This window comes from Lissotriton helveticus, chromosome 1_1 (genome assembly GCF_964261635.1).
Source record: "Lissotriton helveticus chromosome 1_1, aLisHel1.1, whole genome shotgun sequence".
Lineage (NCBI taxonomy): Eukaryota > Metazoa > Chordata > Amphibia > Caudata > Salamandridae > Lissotriton > Lissotriton helveticus.
The window spans coordinates 2,139,369,434-2,139,388,964 of NC_136057.1; the positions used below are offsets into that span (position 1 = coordinate 2,139,369,434).

General features: G+C 43.1%; 1 protein-coding gene across 1 annotated transcript in view; it reads right to left on the minus strand.

Annotated features, from left to right (window-relative positions):
* The window catches only part of GLMN (glomulin, FKBP associated protein), a 394,839-nt gene that overhangs the window by 346,903 nt on the left and 28,405 nt on the right, over positions 1-19,531 (minus strand). The window contains exon 4 of the mRNA XM_078646323.1: positions 6,941-7,037. Coding sequence (XP_078502449.1) covers positions 6,941-6,979 — 39 coding nt within the window. The 5' untranslated portion in view covers positions 6,980-7,037. The remainder of the gene's footprint in view (positions 1-6,940; positions 7,038-19,531) is intronic.

Sequence of the window (19,531 nt, forward strand, 5' to 3'; positions counted from 1 at the left end):
AAGTACATGAGAACAATTCTGATGTTCAAAAATTAGCTAAGAGGTTGGACCATGAGGCCAAGATGCTAGCTATAGAAAAATAAATAACAGAAATGGGCATAGGGCCCATCTCAGATGGCAGCAAAAACTTAAATAGGGAACAAGAAGTTGCTTTTGACGCTAAAATCCCCAAAGTGATTGTCTCTAAATACACAGAAGGTGAGGTTATCACCAAATGTCTTACAGCCTTTGAGAGGGCTTGTAACACGTGGAAACTCAGCCAGAAGTATTGGGCTCTCTACTTGAAGCTGCTTTCAAGGAAGGGCAGGAATAGACTCCTGACACTTGAGGAGAGAGAGGAGTCCTATGCCCTCATGAAGGAAACCCTGATTGAGGGCTTAGGACTCACCGCTGAGGAGTATAGAATTAAGTTCATGGAGACTCGAGTCAGTCCACGGTTGATTTTGTAGCCTTTTCAGTTAAAACACTAGGTGGTCGGTTGAAGGGACGTCAGGTGCAAAATGATGATGGGCTTTATAATTTTCTTTTGAAAGAACATCTGTTAAGTAACTGTAGTTCTAAAAAGTTGCATCAATACGTGGTGAGCCTTGGTTTGGTCTCTTCCCAGGATGTAGGGAAGAAGGCTGACTATTTGGTCATAGGTGGAGGATCTAAAAAGAGTCTTGGAGGGGGTGACGAAAGGAAAGGGGTTGCCAAGCTCCCCCCTTTCCCCCTCGGGGACTAAGTTGGCACATTATAGAGACAAAGATAAGGAGTCCTCTGTAGGCCCCTAAAAACCTGTCCAGGAGGGTGGCCCCAAGACACATCGCAAAACAAAAGTGGGTACCAGGGTTAGGCCTGGGATCCCAAAAAGGCTTGAATTGACTGTAAACAGACAGGGCATAGAACAAAGGACTCTTCCTGTCCTAAAAACAAACCCACTAGTATTCTTCCAGGGATTGCCAGTGTAACATTTGACGATAATTCCTCAGATGAGGACATCCTTGTATCTTTAAACTGGGAAGTGGGTGAGTTGGTGATTCCAGAGGGAAGCAGTCACTTCCACCACCTACTGTTGAATGGAATACCAACCACTGCCCCTAGGATATGTGTGCCAGTCACACCATTGTGCATGACAGGTTGGTAAACTCAGACCAGTATATCCCATGTGAGACTAGAAGAGCTATCTCAGGGGAGATTTCTGATAAGCCTATGACTTAAGTACCTCTAAAATTAGCTGGGTCCCTTAGGTGGAGAAAGGTGGTAGTCAGTACAGACCTCCACCTTGATTGTCTTCTTGGAAATTACCTCCCAGAGTTTGGTCTGAGCCCAAAAGAGGAACTGGTCTAGGGCCAGACCTCTCCCAAGGATCCTGGAAGTGCTGAACCTACTGTTAGTATTAGTAGACCCCAGAAGAAAAGAAGAAGGAGAAAGTGTAGGAAAGGGGGGAAACTTTTACCCAAGTTCCGTTGAGCCAGGGAGATCCTGCTCCAGCATTTGTGAGTGCAATAAATGCTTAGCACTGCCCTCTAATAAGCAGGACTGCTCGCCCACACTATCACAAAAGAGAGCATTTGGGTTATCATTTGGGCCTCCGTCAGCCAACTGGGGTTGCCTGGACTCTTTACAGTGTACCTAATTTTGGGCCACTATATAAAGAGCCAGCTTCCTACAATTAGACAAAACTAGAAGGGGGCCAAGAATGGGGGCAAACGATGATAATGTGCTTTGGTGACAGTGTCGCAGTTAGTTGTTTTCTTCTTTTGCACGTGCTTATTATCTAGGGTTGGGCTGGGTAGGCAAACCTTTTCCCTTTCCTTGCTGGGGAGGGGAAGCGTATTGATTCTTGTTCCTAACCAGAGGACACACCCGGGCGCTCATATCCTGTACACGGACTGTCTACGTGTTTCATCATTACGCCCTTGTTGTCCGAACTGTTGGTGTAGCGTCACCCATGAACAACTGTAAAGTCATTTTGATTGTATTACAGTGCCTTTTGTATTGTTGTATTTACAAATACCAATACACAGATTTACAAAAAATTAGACAAAACTAGAAGCTTTGCCTGTGAATGAGGAACTGTGGGTGAAATAGGAGAAGGAATACGAGGACTTCCAAAATGTCCGTCTGTTGCACAGTGAAAGAGTCAGTCACTATACCCTAATTCCCTCTATTAAGGAGATTGGAACAATCATAAGGAATCTTAAGAGCTCACGTTCTCAAGGTCCAGATGACCCGTCAGTAGACATATTAAAATGTGACTGAATTATGGGCCAATGTCCTATCAGCAGTGATGGCTGCAGTAGTCCAAGTAAGTAAACTTCCTGAGTCTTGGAAGGGAAGTTTGTGTGTCCATATTTACAAACTGATCCACAAAACTATAGGATAATAACTATGCTGGACATCCGGAGTAAAATTTGTGCGGAGCATCTCCAAATACTCCTTGAAGAGTAGGTTGAAAGTGAGACGATCCTTTATAAAGTTCAATTGGGATTTAGGCAAGGTCACTAACAGTGGAAGGGTGTTTTGCCCTAATGTTGCTGGTTGAAGAATACATCTTTAACAGAAATCATCTAATTTATGTGGCATTCATAGATTTATCAACGGCTTTTAATACAATCAACTGGGGATTCTTATGGAAACCAAAATTGCTTAACTTGGACATTCCACTTGGATTACTGAGTTTGGACCTGTGTCGAATTTGGAAGTAATGGATTCTTATCAAAGAAAATTGACCCACCCAATGGTCTTGGGCAAGGATGCATACTTGCCCCTCTCCTTTTTTCTCTGTATATTGCAGATGTCCTGAGTAAACCTAGTCTTGTTTGTATGCACCCACCGAGATAGGAAGGCAAGTTCATTTCAGCTATATTTTATGCAGATGATACCATTTTATTGGATCATACTCCCATGTGTCTCTAAAGACAATAAGATGCTTTCTCACAATAATGTGAAGCCAATGACTTGAATGTAAATATTACTAAAACGCACGTGAAGTTTAGGAAAAAGCAAAATAATCTGCATTGGTGACCTAATGCAGAGAAATTGGAGTTTGCAAATAAATATAGATACTTGGGCAAACATTTATAAAGAAAATCTCCATTTCAAACCAGAAATGGATATTCAGGAACAGAGAGCAATTGTTATAGTTGTCTCCTTTAAAAAATTAGGACATAGCCTTTGGGCACATGTCTGTTGAAGTGCTTTAGTAGACTAAAACCTAAAAATTGTAAATGTACTGCTCTATAGCTGCAAGATTTTCATTGAGTCCAACATAACTTGACTGCAGACAATAAAAATGAATATCTGGAGAGAATGGCTCGGACTTCCAAAAAGCACAGTAAATAGTGTGCAAAGATTAGAGCTGGGGCTGTTGAACATTATTCTAAAATACTGACAAAGAATCATGAATTATTGGTTGAGTTTAAAGATTTCACTGGATGGTACATTTAGGCAGTTGATAAAACGTCACTTATTGACTCAAAGGGCTAATCAATCCATGGATAGCATTTGGAAAGTTTTCAAGCTACACACAACAAATACTTTGGATAAGACCTTAGTGCCTGCAAGAAAAAAGATTGATTAAACTCTCAGTTAAATATCTTTCCTTGAAAAGAGATATGGATGATTGTAGAAATAGAAACAAGCTATTTCATCTGTTGTGTATGGATTATAAGGGTCCTCTACAAAAGTACTTAAAAGATATAAAAGCTGCTAACATACAAGGATGGAGGCTGAAGCTACAATTAGGTCAGGTGTCTACATTTATTAAATTGAAATTGTAGGAAAGTAGGATCTGCTTTTATGGTTACCCCACTTTTTGATTGATATAATGCTGTTTCTTACTAGTCTGGCTGGGATTCTGCTATTCAGGACCCCAGTCTCTGTGCTTTCTCCTCTAAATAGGTTTGGTAAGTACTTAGGTACATCCTAGATTGGAGACTGGTATACACTTATCAGTCCCTAGTATATGATGCTAACGTACCCAGGGCATAGGTACATCGGGAGTCCCCCATGCGCTGAAGCATGCATTATGCCACCCATGGGAGACCACTCAATTGGCAACTACAAACCTGCTATTGCAGCCTGTGTAAGCTGTTGCTAGCACCACGTATGAAAGATATAGGTTTTCTTATATCTAAGGTCACAGCACTTAAAATCTATAAGTTCTGAAGGCAGGGTGCTCGGTTCTAGGTGCGAGTGCGTGCCTGCATGAGCAGGATACCCCTACGACCTATGGAGATCATTCTGCCGGGTTGAAAGTGAGCCAGCCATATGACATATAGAGGGGCACTGCGTCATTACGCAGTGACCATCTCAAAACTGGCTGCAACTAATCCGTTAAGCTCCTTTGGGAGGCCCTCTGTGCTCCCGGTACCAGTCTTCCAGACCCGAACAGCAAGCAAGGGCTACTGCCGGCCAGAGACATGTTTCTGCCCTCCTACTGCTGAGCCAAGCTCGGGGCAGGGGAAGGCACCACCTCCCAGCCAGGATTTAGTGTATTGGAGCAGGGTGGGAGCGCTTGCTTTTGCCACATAGTCTGTGTGCAGGGCACACTTGGTGCCCTCCATGCATAGTCCAGTACAAACCATGGCAGGGAGCCGTTGGCTCCCGCTCTGGCACGGAACTGGACAAAGGACAGGGGAGTATCCTCCTCCTTGTCCAGCCCTCATTAGGGAGGGACCCCTGAATCTTCCCAACCCTTTCCTTAGGGTATTTAAGGGCTTACCTGTGGGCGAGTCCCTAGATTCATTTCAGACACCACTTCTTCTTCTTCGACTATCTGGACACTCAGGACTTCACTGGACTTCCCTCTGGGCATCAAGGCTGCAACTAGGAAGACTTCTGCTGCTCCTGATCTAGTCACTCTGCTCGTTTGCTGCAACGTCTGTGCCGGTGCACCACACAGGAACCTTGCAGTTGCCAAGGCTTGTTGGTGCTCCCGCCAGACACCGACCCCTCAACTCTCGACATCCAACATGGGACAGCTCTCGTGTACGGGTCCTGGTCTTCCACAGAGTCGCTTGGTCCACAAAGCTGCAGTTTCAAGGTCAACGTCATCTCTCCTGCAACACCAGACATCGGGGGCATTCGTTTTTCATGCCTCCTGCTCACTCTTGAGTGGCATAGACTCTGTCCTCTCTGCTTGCAGGTTCTTCACATCTTGAATCCACCTTTGGGTTCCACTGGACACTTTCACCTTCTTCAGCAGCGGCCTCTTTCTGAAGTCCTCCATTGGGTTCGACAGCGGTTTCCAAAGCCACTTCACACCTATGCACCCGGCTTCCCTGGGGCAGGTATCCTGGTTCCTAAGGTATCCACGAGTGGGGTGGCTCTCCAACGTTCTGTCTTCAACGGGGTTTCTTCAGAGTGCACTGGGAAGGGCCCTTCTTCTTTAAAATTGCAACCACGACCTACACATTGACTTGTATTGATTACGCGGTCGTGTTCCCACTTAGCACACAACCTCTGTGGTCCCCGACACTTCTACGTCTTCTGGGTACAGTCTTGACTCGAGCTGTGGTTCGCATACCAACTTATTTAGTATGTGGTTTGGTCCCTCCTAGTGACTACTGTGTATTAAGTGCTACTTACCTGTTTCTATCGTAAAGTATTGTGTGCATTGGGTATATCTCCGGGTAGGAGATATCTGTACGTGTTAGTGAATGTCTTATAATAAATATATATTTTTATAAAAACACTGTGTGGTTCTTTTTCATTTAATCTATACTTAAAAGGTAATGTTCTGGTAAAACAAGCTGCTTTACACTCTTTCTGGACTAAGCCTGCTCTCCACAGCTATCACTTAGAGAGGTTTTTAAGATTGTCTAAGACCACTAAAATCACCATAAGGGTTGTCTGGATCAGTGCAAGGTGTCCAAGTGTACATCATATACTGAGCCAGCTTCTCACGGAAATATAATAGAGTTCAGCAGGAAAAGAATTTGTGTTGGAGTTCACTTGTCATTGCTGTAATCAACACCCATTATCTTAACTTCACCTATTGGCATTTTGTTTTGCTTTTGAACAAGAAAGTAGTCTTGGTCAATTGCCAGTTTTTAGAGAGCTTCAGATATGAAGCCTTCGGGACTTACTATCAACCACAATCGCATGCAGTTCGATCAGACTATGTTAGAGAGTTGATAAATTCTTAGAGGAGTGGTGAACAGTCCGAGTCAACAGGCACTTCAACAATATTTCCGTATCACTAAGGACAATGTTGTCAAATAAACATTGTTGATTTCTTTGCTGCACTGTCCTCTGAACAAAACGAAGCTTGTTGACACTATATATTTGGTCTCTAGTTCAGATGAATGGATAAAACCTGCAGAGGTGGTAAAATTCGATTTGTAACCCAAATGAATATGTATAGGCGGCTCAACCTGTTTGAAGTATGGTGCATGGGTCAACATAAATAAGAAACAATTTAATTGCGATCTCCTGGGCAACAGATAAGTTAAATATAATGTAAATACTTACACTGCAAAGGGGCACACTGCACTTTATGTAAGTTTTTATTATAGGAGTGTTGCTCATTACGTGATCTTAGTGTTTAGTTTTGGGTAAGGATCTAGAAACTTTATTCACACTATAAATTGCCTAATTGGATGCTTAGCTTAAGCTAAGAGTGTAAGAAAACACTGAACACTAGAATAATTGAGCACAGGCTGGAGTGGTGGATTTTAGTTTGTTTTATATTAATTGTTGTGGGTTGGTGTTTTAACCGGTTACTTTTACGGTAACATGGTATTGGATTGTCTCACTTTTATTTGCGCAGGTTGACCGTTCGGTATAATTGTGGATAACTTTTTTAAAGATTATTTGCACATAAAACTCCTTTTAATATGTTATAATAATGTGTCTATGTCATATTTATTCACCTCTTTGGCTTAAATCAAACAATAAACAGTACTAAACTAGAATGACTTTCCTTAACTGGTTGATATAACAAATTACTCACACATCGTTGTGTTACTGCACGAAGTTCCTCCACAGCCATTATCTATGGCTTTTTTTCCTTTCTTTACTGGAATTCAAATGCGATGAGAGCACACCACCTAAGAAAACAATAAAGAAAATTTATATATATTAAAATAGGCTGAACAAGTAAAAGAGAGATGTAAAATTGAATAGCTCAAAAGCAAACGTTTCTTCTAATGTTGAACGTGTTTTGTGCATGTGTGAGTCCAGTACAGTACTTGTATTTTTTTAAATTGTATTTATTATTTTCAATAGCGCATAGTACATACATTACTTAAGTATACCTTGCAGTGACATTGCGCAAAGTGTAATGAACAACAACATAACCCCTTCCTGTAAGCAATACATTAACGATCAGGCACATCATCGTGATCTAAAACAATATACACATCAGTATCACACCCCCCCCTTCCCACATGTTTGCATTGTCCTGTGGTATGAAGGTTCAAATTGGCACCCCTCTAACAGCAAACTAACCCACTCCTTGTTCACTCTGAGCCACTAAATATTCACGAAAGGGAGCCCAAATATCTTTAGGCCGTCGGTAGTTCTTCAGCGTAAAGTTCCAGCTGCTCACGACAATAAATCATGTCCTTTATCCACTTAGCAGTGCTCGGTCGCTGGCGACTATCCCACATGAACAGAACCCTCCTCTTTGCCAACAACAACGCCACCCGTACAAAACGAACCACTGTAGTTTTCAATCCAGGCACGTACCCCAACAAACACTCCAGTGGCGTGCAGTCAATCATCTGGCCAGTCATTGTATATATAAGGGAGACAGCCTCTTCCCAATAGTCGTACACCCACCTGCACTGCCATGCAAGTGGAAGAAAGTCAGCCCCACCCTGCCCACAGCGTTTACAGTTTTCAGAATCTGAGACCCATCTTGTGTAGCTTCTTGGGAGTGTGGTATACCTGGTGCAGGAACTTCACATGAATAATGCATAGATTACTATCGGACATCAGTCTCCCTGTCAACGTGCACATCTGTTCCCACGTTTCCTCTGTAATCGGGGGATCAAGTAGTGTTGCAGAGTTCCAGACTTTTGTCCCTGTGGCGAACCGTCTCCTTCCGCACCGCCCTATACAACCTAGTCAGCAGTTTTTCCCTTGATGCAGCTACTATGACCAACTGTAGCGCTTTCATCACTAACAACTCATCTGGGAACCTAGTGTAATGATCTCGTACCGCCCTACGAAGTCTGTAACAGGTGTACTGAAAAAGTGGGGTAGGGTTTTGTATATAGTCCAGGTCTGTACCCGTAATATATTTCCCATCTATATATAAGTCACTCATATGTGTAAGACCTGCCTCCCTAAGGGCCGTAACCTGGCCTCTCTCCCCAGCCACTGAAAAAGAGGCGTGCCCTTCAATGAGCAATGCAGGAGCATAAAGTGGTAGCTTATGGGCCCGTCTCCCAAACTCTTGCCATGCAGAAATAGTGGTGTCTATTGTGTTTATCTCCAACTTGGGCGTCTGCCTATTGATATGGGTGATAATACTTTTCAGTTGTACGGGATATGCATCTCCCTCCTCAACAGCCACTTGTGGGATGAAATCGTGAGGTCTGAACCAAAAGTATGAATGCTGAGCCTGCTCACATAAGTAGTACACATAGAACTCGGAGAATTAAACCCAACCTTTTCAAATGGCAGTGTTAGTGTGGACCAGCAGATCCTCGGCGGCTTCGTCCTCCATATCAATCGCAGCAGTTGAGTCTGCACTGTTTTTAAAAAATGCTTAGTCAGGTGGACAGGGATATTGCAGAACAAATATATAAACTTGGGAAGAATAATCATTTTTATCACCGCTATGCGGTCTGCCAGTGAGAGTGGCAGGCTGACCCGGCGATCAATCCGCTGTACCAGCTCGGTATATGCACGTCCATAGTTTTCTCTGATTATGATGTCAGGGTCACGGTGTAGCCAGACACCTGGATACTTAACGGGGTCTTCCGCCCATACCAATGGATATTCCACCTGAGGTGACACTGTGACGGGAATGAGAACAGATTTCTCCCAATTTATTTGCAAACCTGAGAAGAGGCCAAACTTAATGTATTCACGGACAACCGGGGATAAATAGGTCTGCGGTTCACAAACGTATAGGACCATATCGTCCGCGTATAAGGAAATTCCGAGTGGACAATTATTAAAATTCAACGCAGCGGCCCTGGGAGATTGCCGGATTTTGCATGCCAATGGTTCTAAACAATAGCAAAAAGAAAAGGGGACAGCGGGCAGCCCTGCCTAGTACCACGCTCAATGCCAAACGGTTCTGAAGTGAGTCCGCCCACCCTGAATCTCGCTGAAGCGTCAGTGTAAAGGACCTGAATCCAGCGAACGAAAACAGGGGGGAAACCCATCCTATAAAGGATGTGTATCACATATTTCCACTCAATTGAATCAAATGCCTTGGCTGCATCTAAAAGCACAGCCAAGGCTGGTAGCTCCGGATTGAGAACGTGGAACATGGCAAATATCGTACGTAGGTTCAGGGAAGTAGAGCGATCTGGGATAAATCGTGATTGATCCGGCAACACAAGAAGTGGCATCAAAGGTTGTAATTTAGAGGCTATTATCTTTGCCAAAATCTTTGCGTCTAGACTGATCAGGGAGAGCGGTCGATAGTACTCGCACCGTGTCGAGGGCTTATCTTTTTTTAAGAAGGTGATAATCAAGGCCTGCCTCAATGATGGTGGGAGAAAGCCCAAGTTGTGGGCCTCTGCATACATTGCCAGAATATGTGGCGTAAGGAGATCGGCGTACTCCTTATAAACCTGTGCCGTCAGGCCATCCGGACCCTGAGCCTTCTTATTGGGCAACGATAGGATGGCCTCTTTAACATCCTCCTCATCTATGGGGAGACTAAGATATTTTCTATGTATGTCTGACAACCAGGCGCAGGCCGTATCATCTAGATATTCATTCATTGCCACCTCGGGCATGCTTCCCCGGGACGTATATATAGCCTCATAGACAGAACGAAACTGCTCGACAATACTACTTTGGGAGTAATGATCGTCACCGGCGTCATCAACTATATGATCAATCGGGGGTTATCCGTTCTGTCCCGTAGCCTATTAGCCAACACCCTGCCCGGCCTGCCACCCTCGCTGTATGCTCTAGCTACATATCGTGTCGGAGGAGGGAGTAGTAGAATACTGGGATTCCAAGGCCCTCAAGTGTTCTTCCAACCGCAGCAATTGTCCCCTCAGATCCCGTAAAATTCCCGCAGAGGTCCTTATACACACACCCCTAATCGTCACCTTAAAAGCTCCCCATAAGGTTGCATGGCTATCAACTGTGCCTGTATTCAATTCAAAGTACTGTATGATAGCATTCCTAGTTGTCTCAGCATAGACTGGTTCTAGCAGTGGGTCAGCACGAAAGCGCCAGGTGAAGGGTCTTTGCAGGCTACGGGGTACCGCCACTGGAAGAACAACGGGATTATGATTTGACAGGGTTCTCAGCAAAGTGTGGCCCCTCTCCACCCAACCGTTAGCCTCTCTATTAAATATCCAATAATCCAGCCAAGACTAACTATAAAACTCGGGAGTGATATGTGTACCTTCTAGAACCCCTTCGTTACGCAGCCGCCAGGCATCCACTAGGCCCATCTCTTTCAGAAAATCTTGTATACACTGCGCTACCTTAACCGTACGCGCCCCAGTAGGATTGGATTTGTCTACTTGTGGATTAAGATGTGTATTAAGATCTCCCCCACAGAGAAGCGCAGCATCCGGCCAGTTGCGCAACACATTAAAGAGCTCCAGGAAAGATGTATCATCTACCACTGGTCCATAAATGTTCACAATGGTCACCAGTGCCATCCCCAACTTCCCATGCACCATAGCCCAATGGCCCTCAGTGTCCACACAGGTCTCAATAGGCTGGAACAGGACTCCTCTCTTCATAAGAATGAGGACCCCTCTTGCATAAGTGGAATAAGATGAGGCTAGACGATAGGAGACCCATCTATGGGCCACCGAACCCTCTGTGCGTTTACTTAGGCGGGTCTCTTATGTCTATCTAGCTGTGCCGGCAAATGCCTCGTCTTCTTGGGTGTGTTTAGGCCTCGGACATTCCATGTGATGCAAGTATACCGTTCACCCATCATCTATAGCTAAGTGGGGGGAGAAGCGTGGCTCAGTGGTTAGAGGCGGCAGACCCGGAAGCTGAGATCGACCGTGGACCAGGGTTCGATTCCCCGCCTCGGCGGGTCTCGGGCTCAAAATTCCATGGACTCGACAATTCTCGCTCCGGTGCCTACTCGACTCACGGGGTCACACTCTGCGACTCTGGGCAATAGCTTGCTTAATCTCCACTACGGCCCCTCGCGGCGGGATGCCTGGCTTTCACCTTGTGGACACCCTGCCGGGGTTTCTCACAGGGGAATACCAGGACGGGTTCCCTAAGCAAGCGCTTAGATACCGTGTCGGTGATTTGCGCTATATAAATACATTTACATTTACATGAGCATAGCGTGCTACCCTAACATACGGATGCATGTGAAAGACCCAAAATTGCCAGTCATTGTATTGCCAAGCACAATAACCAGGATACAGGAAGAATAACAACCCCCCCCACCCACCACCCACTTTGGCATCCCCAAATTGCCAAAGACATAATCCCCCACCCCTCCCAACCCAACAAAAACTGTTGAATACATCGCAACTGGTGGGGAATGCCCATCGGGGGACGTAGAGGCACAGTCCGCTCCCTGCTCCCTGCCACCGCGCATAGTTTTAATTAGTCCTCCACTCAATCAATCAATCACTACATTTGTAGAGCGTGCTACTCACCCGTGAGAGTATCAAGGCGCTGAAGGGAGGGGGAGTGCCGCTACTGCTCGAATAGCCAGGTCTTGAGGTGTCTCCTGAAGGTGAGATGGTCCTGGGCCAGGCGTAGGTGTGCGGGGAGGGAGTTCCATGTCTGGGCTTCCAGGTAGGAGAACGATCTTCCTCCGGTGGTGGCTTTGCGAATCCGTGGGACGGTGGCGAGGGCGAGGCTGGTGGAGCGGAGCTGGCGGGTGGGGGTGTGGAACGAGGCGGTTGTTGAGGTATTCGGGGCCCATGTTGTGGAGAGCTTTGTGTGCATGGGTGAGCAGCCTGAACGTGATCCTGTTGCGGACGGGGAGCCAGTGCAGGTTTCTCAGGTGGGCGGATATGTGGTTGCGGCGAGGGATGCCGAGGATGAGTCGTGCGGAGGCGTTCTGTATGCGCTGAAGCAGTTTCTGAAGTTTGGCTGTGGTTCCTGCAGAGGGCGTTCCCGTAGTCCAGTCGGCTTGTGACGAGGGCCTGGGTGACCGTCTTTCTGGTGTTGGTGGGGATCCATCGGAAGATCTTACGGAGCATGCGCAAGGTGTTGAAGCATGAGGACGAGATTGTGTTGACTTGCTTGGTCATCGTGAGGGAGGAGTCCAGGATGAATCCCAGTTTGCCAGCATGGTCCGTGGGTGTCGGTGCGGTGCCCAGCGTCGTGGGCCACCAGGAGTCGTCCCAGGCGGATGGGGATTGTCCGAGGATGAGGACCTCCGTCTTGTCAGAGTTGAGCTTCAGACGGCTGTGCTTCATCTATTCTGCGACATCTTTCATTCCGTCCTGGAAGTTGGCTTTGGCGGTGAGAGGGTCTTTGGTGAGGGAGAGTATCAGTTGGGTGTCGTCGGCGTAGGAGATGATGTTGATGTTGTGTTTGCGTGCGATGGTGGCGAGGGGGCTCATGTAGATATTGAAGAGGGTCGGGCTGAGTGAGGAGCCCTGGGGTACGCCGCAGATGATCTTGGTGGCCTCGGAGCGGAAGGGAGGGAGGCGGACTCTCTGGGTTCTGTCGGAGAGGAACGATGTGATCCAGTCCAGGGCTTTTCCTTGGATCCCAGAGTTGTAGAGGCGGGTTATTAGGGTGCGGTGGCAGACGGTATCAAAGGCTGCCGAGAGGTCCAGGAGGATGAGGGCGGCTGTCTCTCCGTTGTCCATCAAGGTCCTGATGTCATCAGTTGTTTAGGAAGTAGGGGACCCCTATATAAGAATACACTAGTTATACATAAGGAAAAATATCTGGTTTGAAAAGGTCTATAACTAGAGAATGAACCTAAATGGATAGATACATCTATATCTTATAACCCACTACATACAGACTTGTCACCAACTACATAATTGCGTTTTTTCAATTTTATTAATCAAATATATATTTTTTTTGTTGTTTTGGGGGGATAAATATACATTTTATGGATACATTCTAATATATTTCATAGTAAATTAATATTTCTATAGAATTTCTCATACAATTCTTAAAAATTACATAACACACACATAGATGAGCATAAGACAAAAAATGATGGAGGCAAAGCGGTAGGTAACAAACAGGCAAAGCGGTAGGTAACACACTACGCGCGTTTCGGCTTGGGAGCCTTCATCAGGTGACCCGTCTTTGGCACTACAATTTAAAAAAACATGGGTGACAGTCAAACATACAGATAAGGGAAAATTGCTGTAGTGGGCATGTGTATTTGTTAAATCCATTTATAGGTATTGAATCCAAACAATTATTATTTACTTTATATACAAATAAAAACATAGTAGTATAACATGTACATGTCCTATGGTCTGGTATTTCTATAGCCACATCTGATTGATATACATTGCATATTCATTGCAACACCGTCAAAGAATGAGATGAACATTACTTCAAGGATTTTTGACCCTATCAAAAACAACTTTGTATTAATAAGTCCTATCCACAAATATGCTACAGAGGAGAAGAGAAATAGAAACTTTCATTTGTAAAACTTAAACCAAAACTCTGTTACACATATTCCCTTCGGTATATATTACATTTAAGTTAATCATGTTCAGCGTTGTCAAAATAAGTTCATTGATAATAGTTAATGAACAGTATACATAGAGAAGCGATACATGTAAGTCACAGTGACCTAATTTATGAAGCTCTACTTGAATGAAAGCACATAGATACCACCTAGTTCCCTGTTTCATGAATTTGGTTTTAAAGGTCGGTGTATACATAAAAGCCCCATAGTACTTACATAGGTAGCTCAAGATGTGAGGAAATGCTGGTTTAAAAACATGTAGATCGTCAGAGCCTTGTATTCCTGTATATGATAAGAGGAAGATAAGAATTGTGGAGAACGGCAGAATGGCAGTAACTCCACAGGAAGATGGAAAAGCATGGGAGTGTGATGTTGAATAGATAGGCCGACCTATTTGGTAGAGGTTAACTGTAGCTTAGTGGCTAATGAGTAAATGAAAAATAGTGAATAGTATAGCCGTATACCATAAAGTGCATTAGTAGACTACATGAAGTGATAGTGATTATCTCAGAAACGCTATTGATACTTACCAGAAGTCGATGATTATCACAGATAAAGTAAAATATTTGGGAGATAGGCGTCCTAATGGAAGAAAAATAATAATAAACATATACTTTTAACGATTGAATATCTACGGGACAGGTGGAGATGTCTAGAGTATACTAAATCTTTACATTAAAAACTTCTCGTGTACCTTCAAATATGGGATGACGATTAGCAGAAACTGCTTCTAAGATATATGGAGGGCCCCGTGGTGCATATAGTAATTCTTGTGTAGACAGCCAAGAGGATAATATAGGATGCGGACAGTCAATCTATAACGTAAAGAACATAACTAGTAATAGTGTACTGCTGTTATGTTAAACAGAAATGAAGGCACATTTATTACAGATAAAATAATTACCTGAAGATAGGATCGCTTTATGATGACCGGGGGCCAGAATAGTGTTCACGTGTAGTTTGGCGAGAATTCTACAAATACCCAAACCGATAGTTTTAGGGACATAGAATACAATAGAAGATGAAAACTAAGATGATTTTAATATAGAACTATAACAGCCAAGAGGTCTATCAATTAGGTATTCCTAATATATATTACATATACCTTTACAGGCATTAGCGCAAACAATAGTATCTATTAACTACCGGCTACCATGTGCTTAGGCGATCGGATCGAGGGCGGGGTGGGGCGGTTACCACGCACAAAAAGGGCTGGAATCTTTTATCCAGCAAGGCTGTAGTTGAAAATGTGAAACACTCACATCCTAAAACGGCCCCTCCGAGTAAAATATCGACTACCTATCCACGTTTTTGCATAATACGATAACATGGCATAACTATTGTTTGTATCCTATACGTGTCACTGCTAGCGCTAATACATACAGGTATTGTATACGTAGGATAAGGTCAAAAAATATATATATAAGTAAAAGACTGGCCCCTATACATATCTGGCTCGAATATCTAACTGTTGCAGATTCGAGAGATCACTCCTTGCTTAAGGGTACCAAATTGCATGTATAGAGGCTGATAATATTACATACACTTCGGTTATGCATATACTCGGGGCAAGAAATATAGATAAATCGGTCTTGGCCATCTGTATCTCATGCGCGTTTCACCCTATTGCGGAATGCAAACATACGGTCTATGTCTAACTAAAGATACCGCAGACTTAATGGCCCGACTTACCTAGTACTGTCAAGCGTTACACGGGGTATGGCCCTCATGACGTCTAGTGCTCTGCAAAAACCGGCATCTCGTGTCGGTTGAAGTAAACAAGAAAGTGAATACAGGCACCATTTTTAAAGGGGCGTCCTTAATGGTTTAGCCGCCATGATAGAAAACGGACTAAGGCAGAGGCGGTCGCCACATAATGGTATAGCTGCCATAACAGAAAGCGGACCGAGGCAGAGGCGGACTCCTCATAATCATAGAAAGCGGACCTATAGCGGTGAAAATATAAAAAACGGGCATCCATTAAAGCCGTAGAGATAGAAAACTGACTTTTTATTGCATGTACGTAAAAAACACACACGTATAATGGTACAATGTACCCGATATCTATACACGTGTCACGAGTAATTGAATAAATATTCAAAAGCGGCAAGGATAGTTTGTTTCAAAATAAGTTAACTAACCGTGGGTGAAAAAGGAGTCTAAACGGAGTGCATGAATTGTGCAAACAAATACTAGAATGTGTGCAGGGTATTATACTTGATGATCCACTCGAAATGGTATATAAATGTCTAATAACTTATTCTATGGGTGACCTATGTGTAAAATAGCGGCAAAGAGAAGATCTGCTATTAGATGACCCAGGGTAAAAATAGAACAGGGGAACAGTTAGTGGTCCACATAACTAGAGCCGTAACCTGCTACTTACAGAACAGATAGACTAGGAGACATATGGTTGCCCAAAAGGCCTCACTTATGATCCAATAATAGCAATAATAGCAGAAAAAAGTGGTGCATATGTGCCTTCATCCTAATATATAAATGACAATGTATCTCAAATAATCATTATATGGCATCTCTGAAAAGGTATACCCTAACCATATATAACTATACATTCAATAGATATACAACATTTATTCACATAGATTTCCTTCAATTTATTTCTTGCAGCATTATATCCTATAGACTAGTACTTCCTCACATTTAAACTTCAGATAATTGCTTGATCCCAAGGAATGACTGAATTTAATCCTTTTTTCACAGTGTCTAACATGAAAATATAGTATACCTCGCGCTTTTTTCTTATTGCATCACAGCAGATCTCTGCTGTAGGTATAATTTTTTCAAGGTTAAACCACCATATATCATCAAGTCTATGGTGGTTTTCCAGAAAATGGCATACCATAGGAGCTGCTAGCTTTTGGGTACAAATGGCCGATCTATGTTCGGTCAGTCGAACATTCATAGATCGGGCAGTTTCGCCAACATATGCTTTCTGGCATGGGCATAGTATTAAGTACACAATATTTTGGGATTTACAGTTAGTAATTCCCTTACTTTTTACTGTTACTTTATTGTGACTTATTAATGTACTTTCTATGGCTAAAGAACATGATATACATGTGCCGCATTTGAAGTTGCCTTGGACTGATAGCAAATCCATAATACTTCGCTGTGACAATTGTTTTGGTGGAGGCATACGTGATCTCACTATCATGTCTTTAATATTCTTGTTCTTGCGATATGCAAACATGGGTTTTTCCAAAGTTTCATTTTGCGGTTTGTTGGTATTAAGTAAGTGCCAGTTTGAGCATATTATTTGGCGAATTCGTTCGTTGAGAATTGAATGTCTAGTGACAAAAACCAAATTGGCATTTCTGTTATTCGAATTACCCTCTAGTAGATGCTGGCGATCATAGAAAGGAGCACGTTTATATGCATCGCGTACAACCCGATGAGGATACCCTCGATTCAGAAATTTCCTTTTCATTTCACAAGCTCTTTGGTCGTAGTCAGCTAGTTTAGTACAATTGCGAAGCAGTCGCAAAAATTGACCAAATGGAATTCCATTTTTTTGTTTGAGAGGGTGAAAACTAGAGTGATGTAAGATGGTGTTACGGGCTGTCGGTTTTGTATACAGATCCACATATAATAAGCCATTTTCGTGCTTTATCTTAATATCCAGGAATTCTATTTCTTGGGTAATGCAATGTGAAGTGAATCGAAGGTTGTTGTCACATAGGTTCAACCACTCGATATATTCGGACAAAGTATCTTCATTATCATCCCATATGAAGATGATGTCTCTGACTACGACCAAAGAGCTTGTGAAATGAAAAGGAAATTTCTGAATCGAGGGTATCCTCATCGGGTTGTACACGATGCATATAAACGTGCTCGTTTCTATGATCGCCAGCATCTACTAGAGGGTAATTCGAATAATAGAAATGCCAATTTGGTTTTTGTCACTAGACATTCAATTCTCAACAAACGAATTCACCAAATAATATGCTCAAACTGGCACTTACTTAATACTAACAAACCGCAAAATGAAACTTTGGAAAAACCCATGTTTGCATATCGCAAGAACAAGAATATTAAAGACTTGATAGTGAGATCACATATGCCTCCACCAAAAAAAAATTGTCACAGCGAAGTATTATGGATTTGCTACCAGTCCAAGGCAACTTCAAATGCGGCACATGTATATCATGTTCTTTAGCCATAGAAAGTACATCAATAAGTCACAATAAAGTAACTGTAAAAAGTAAGGGAATTACTAACTGTAAATCCCAAAATATTGTGTACTTAATACTATGCCCATGCCAGAAAGCATATGTTGGCAAAACTGCCCGATCTATGAATGTTCGACTGACCGAACATAGATCGGCCATTCGTACCCAAAAGCTAGCAGCTCCTATGGTATGCCATTTTCTGGAAAACCACCATAGACCTGATGATATACGGTGGTTTATCCTTGAAAGAATTATACCTACAGCAGGGATCTGCTGTGATGCAATAAGCATGAGGTATACTATATTTTCATGTTAGACACTGTGAAAAAAGGATTAAATTCAGTCATTCCTTGGGATCAAGCAATTATCTGAAGTTTAAATGTGAGGAAGTACTAGTCTATAGGACATAATGCTGCAAGAAATAAATTGAAGGAAATCTATGTGAATAAATGTTGTATATCTATTGAATGTATAGTTATATATGGTTAGGGTATACCTTTTCAGAGATACCATATAATGATTATTTGAGATACATTGTCATTTATATATTAGGATGAAGGCACATATGCACCACTTTTTTCTGCTATTATTGATATTATTGGATCATAAGTGAGGCCTTTTGGGCCACCATATGTCTCCTAGTCTATCTGTTCTGAAAGTAGCAGGTTACGACTCTAGTAATGTGGACCACTAACTGTTCCCCTGTTCTATTTTTACCCTGGGTCATATAAGAGCAGATCTTCTCTTTGCCGCAATTGTAAACATAGGTCACCCATAGAATATGTTATTAGACATTTATATACCATTTCGAGTGGATCGTTGAGTATAATACCCTGCACACATTCTAATATTTGTTTGCACAATTCATGCACTCCATTTAGACTCCTTTTTCACCCATGGTTAGTTAACTTATTTTGAAACAAACAATCTTTGCCGCTTTTGAATATTTATTCAATTACTCGTGACACGTGTAAAGATATCGGGTACATTGTACCATTATACATGTGTGTTTTTTACGTACATGCAATAAAAAGTCCGTTTTCTATCTCTACGGGTTTAATGGATACCCGTTTTTTATATTTTCACCGCTATAGATCCGCTTTCTATGATTATGAGGAGGCCGCCTGTGCCTCAGTCCGCTTTCTGTTATGGCAGCTATACCATTATGTGGAGACCGCCTCTGCCTTAGTCCGTTTTCTATCATGGCGGCTAAACCATTAAGGACGCCCCTTTAAAAATGGTGCCTGTATTCACTTTCTTGTTTACTTCAACCGACACGAGATGCCGGTTTTTGCAGAGCACCAGACGTCGTGAGGGCCATACCCCGTTTAACGCTTGACAGTACTAGGTAAGTCGGGCCATTAAGTCTGCTGTATCTTTAGTTAGACATAGACCGTATGTTCGCATTCCGCAATAGGGTGAAACGCGCATGAGATACAGATGGCCAAGACAGATTTATCTATATTTCTTGCCCCGAGTATATGCATAAACGAAGTGTATGTAATATTATCAGCATCTATACATGCAATTTTGTACCCTTAAGCACGGA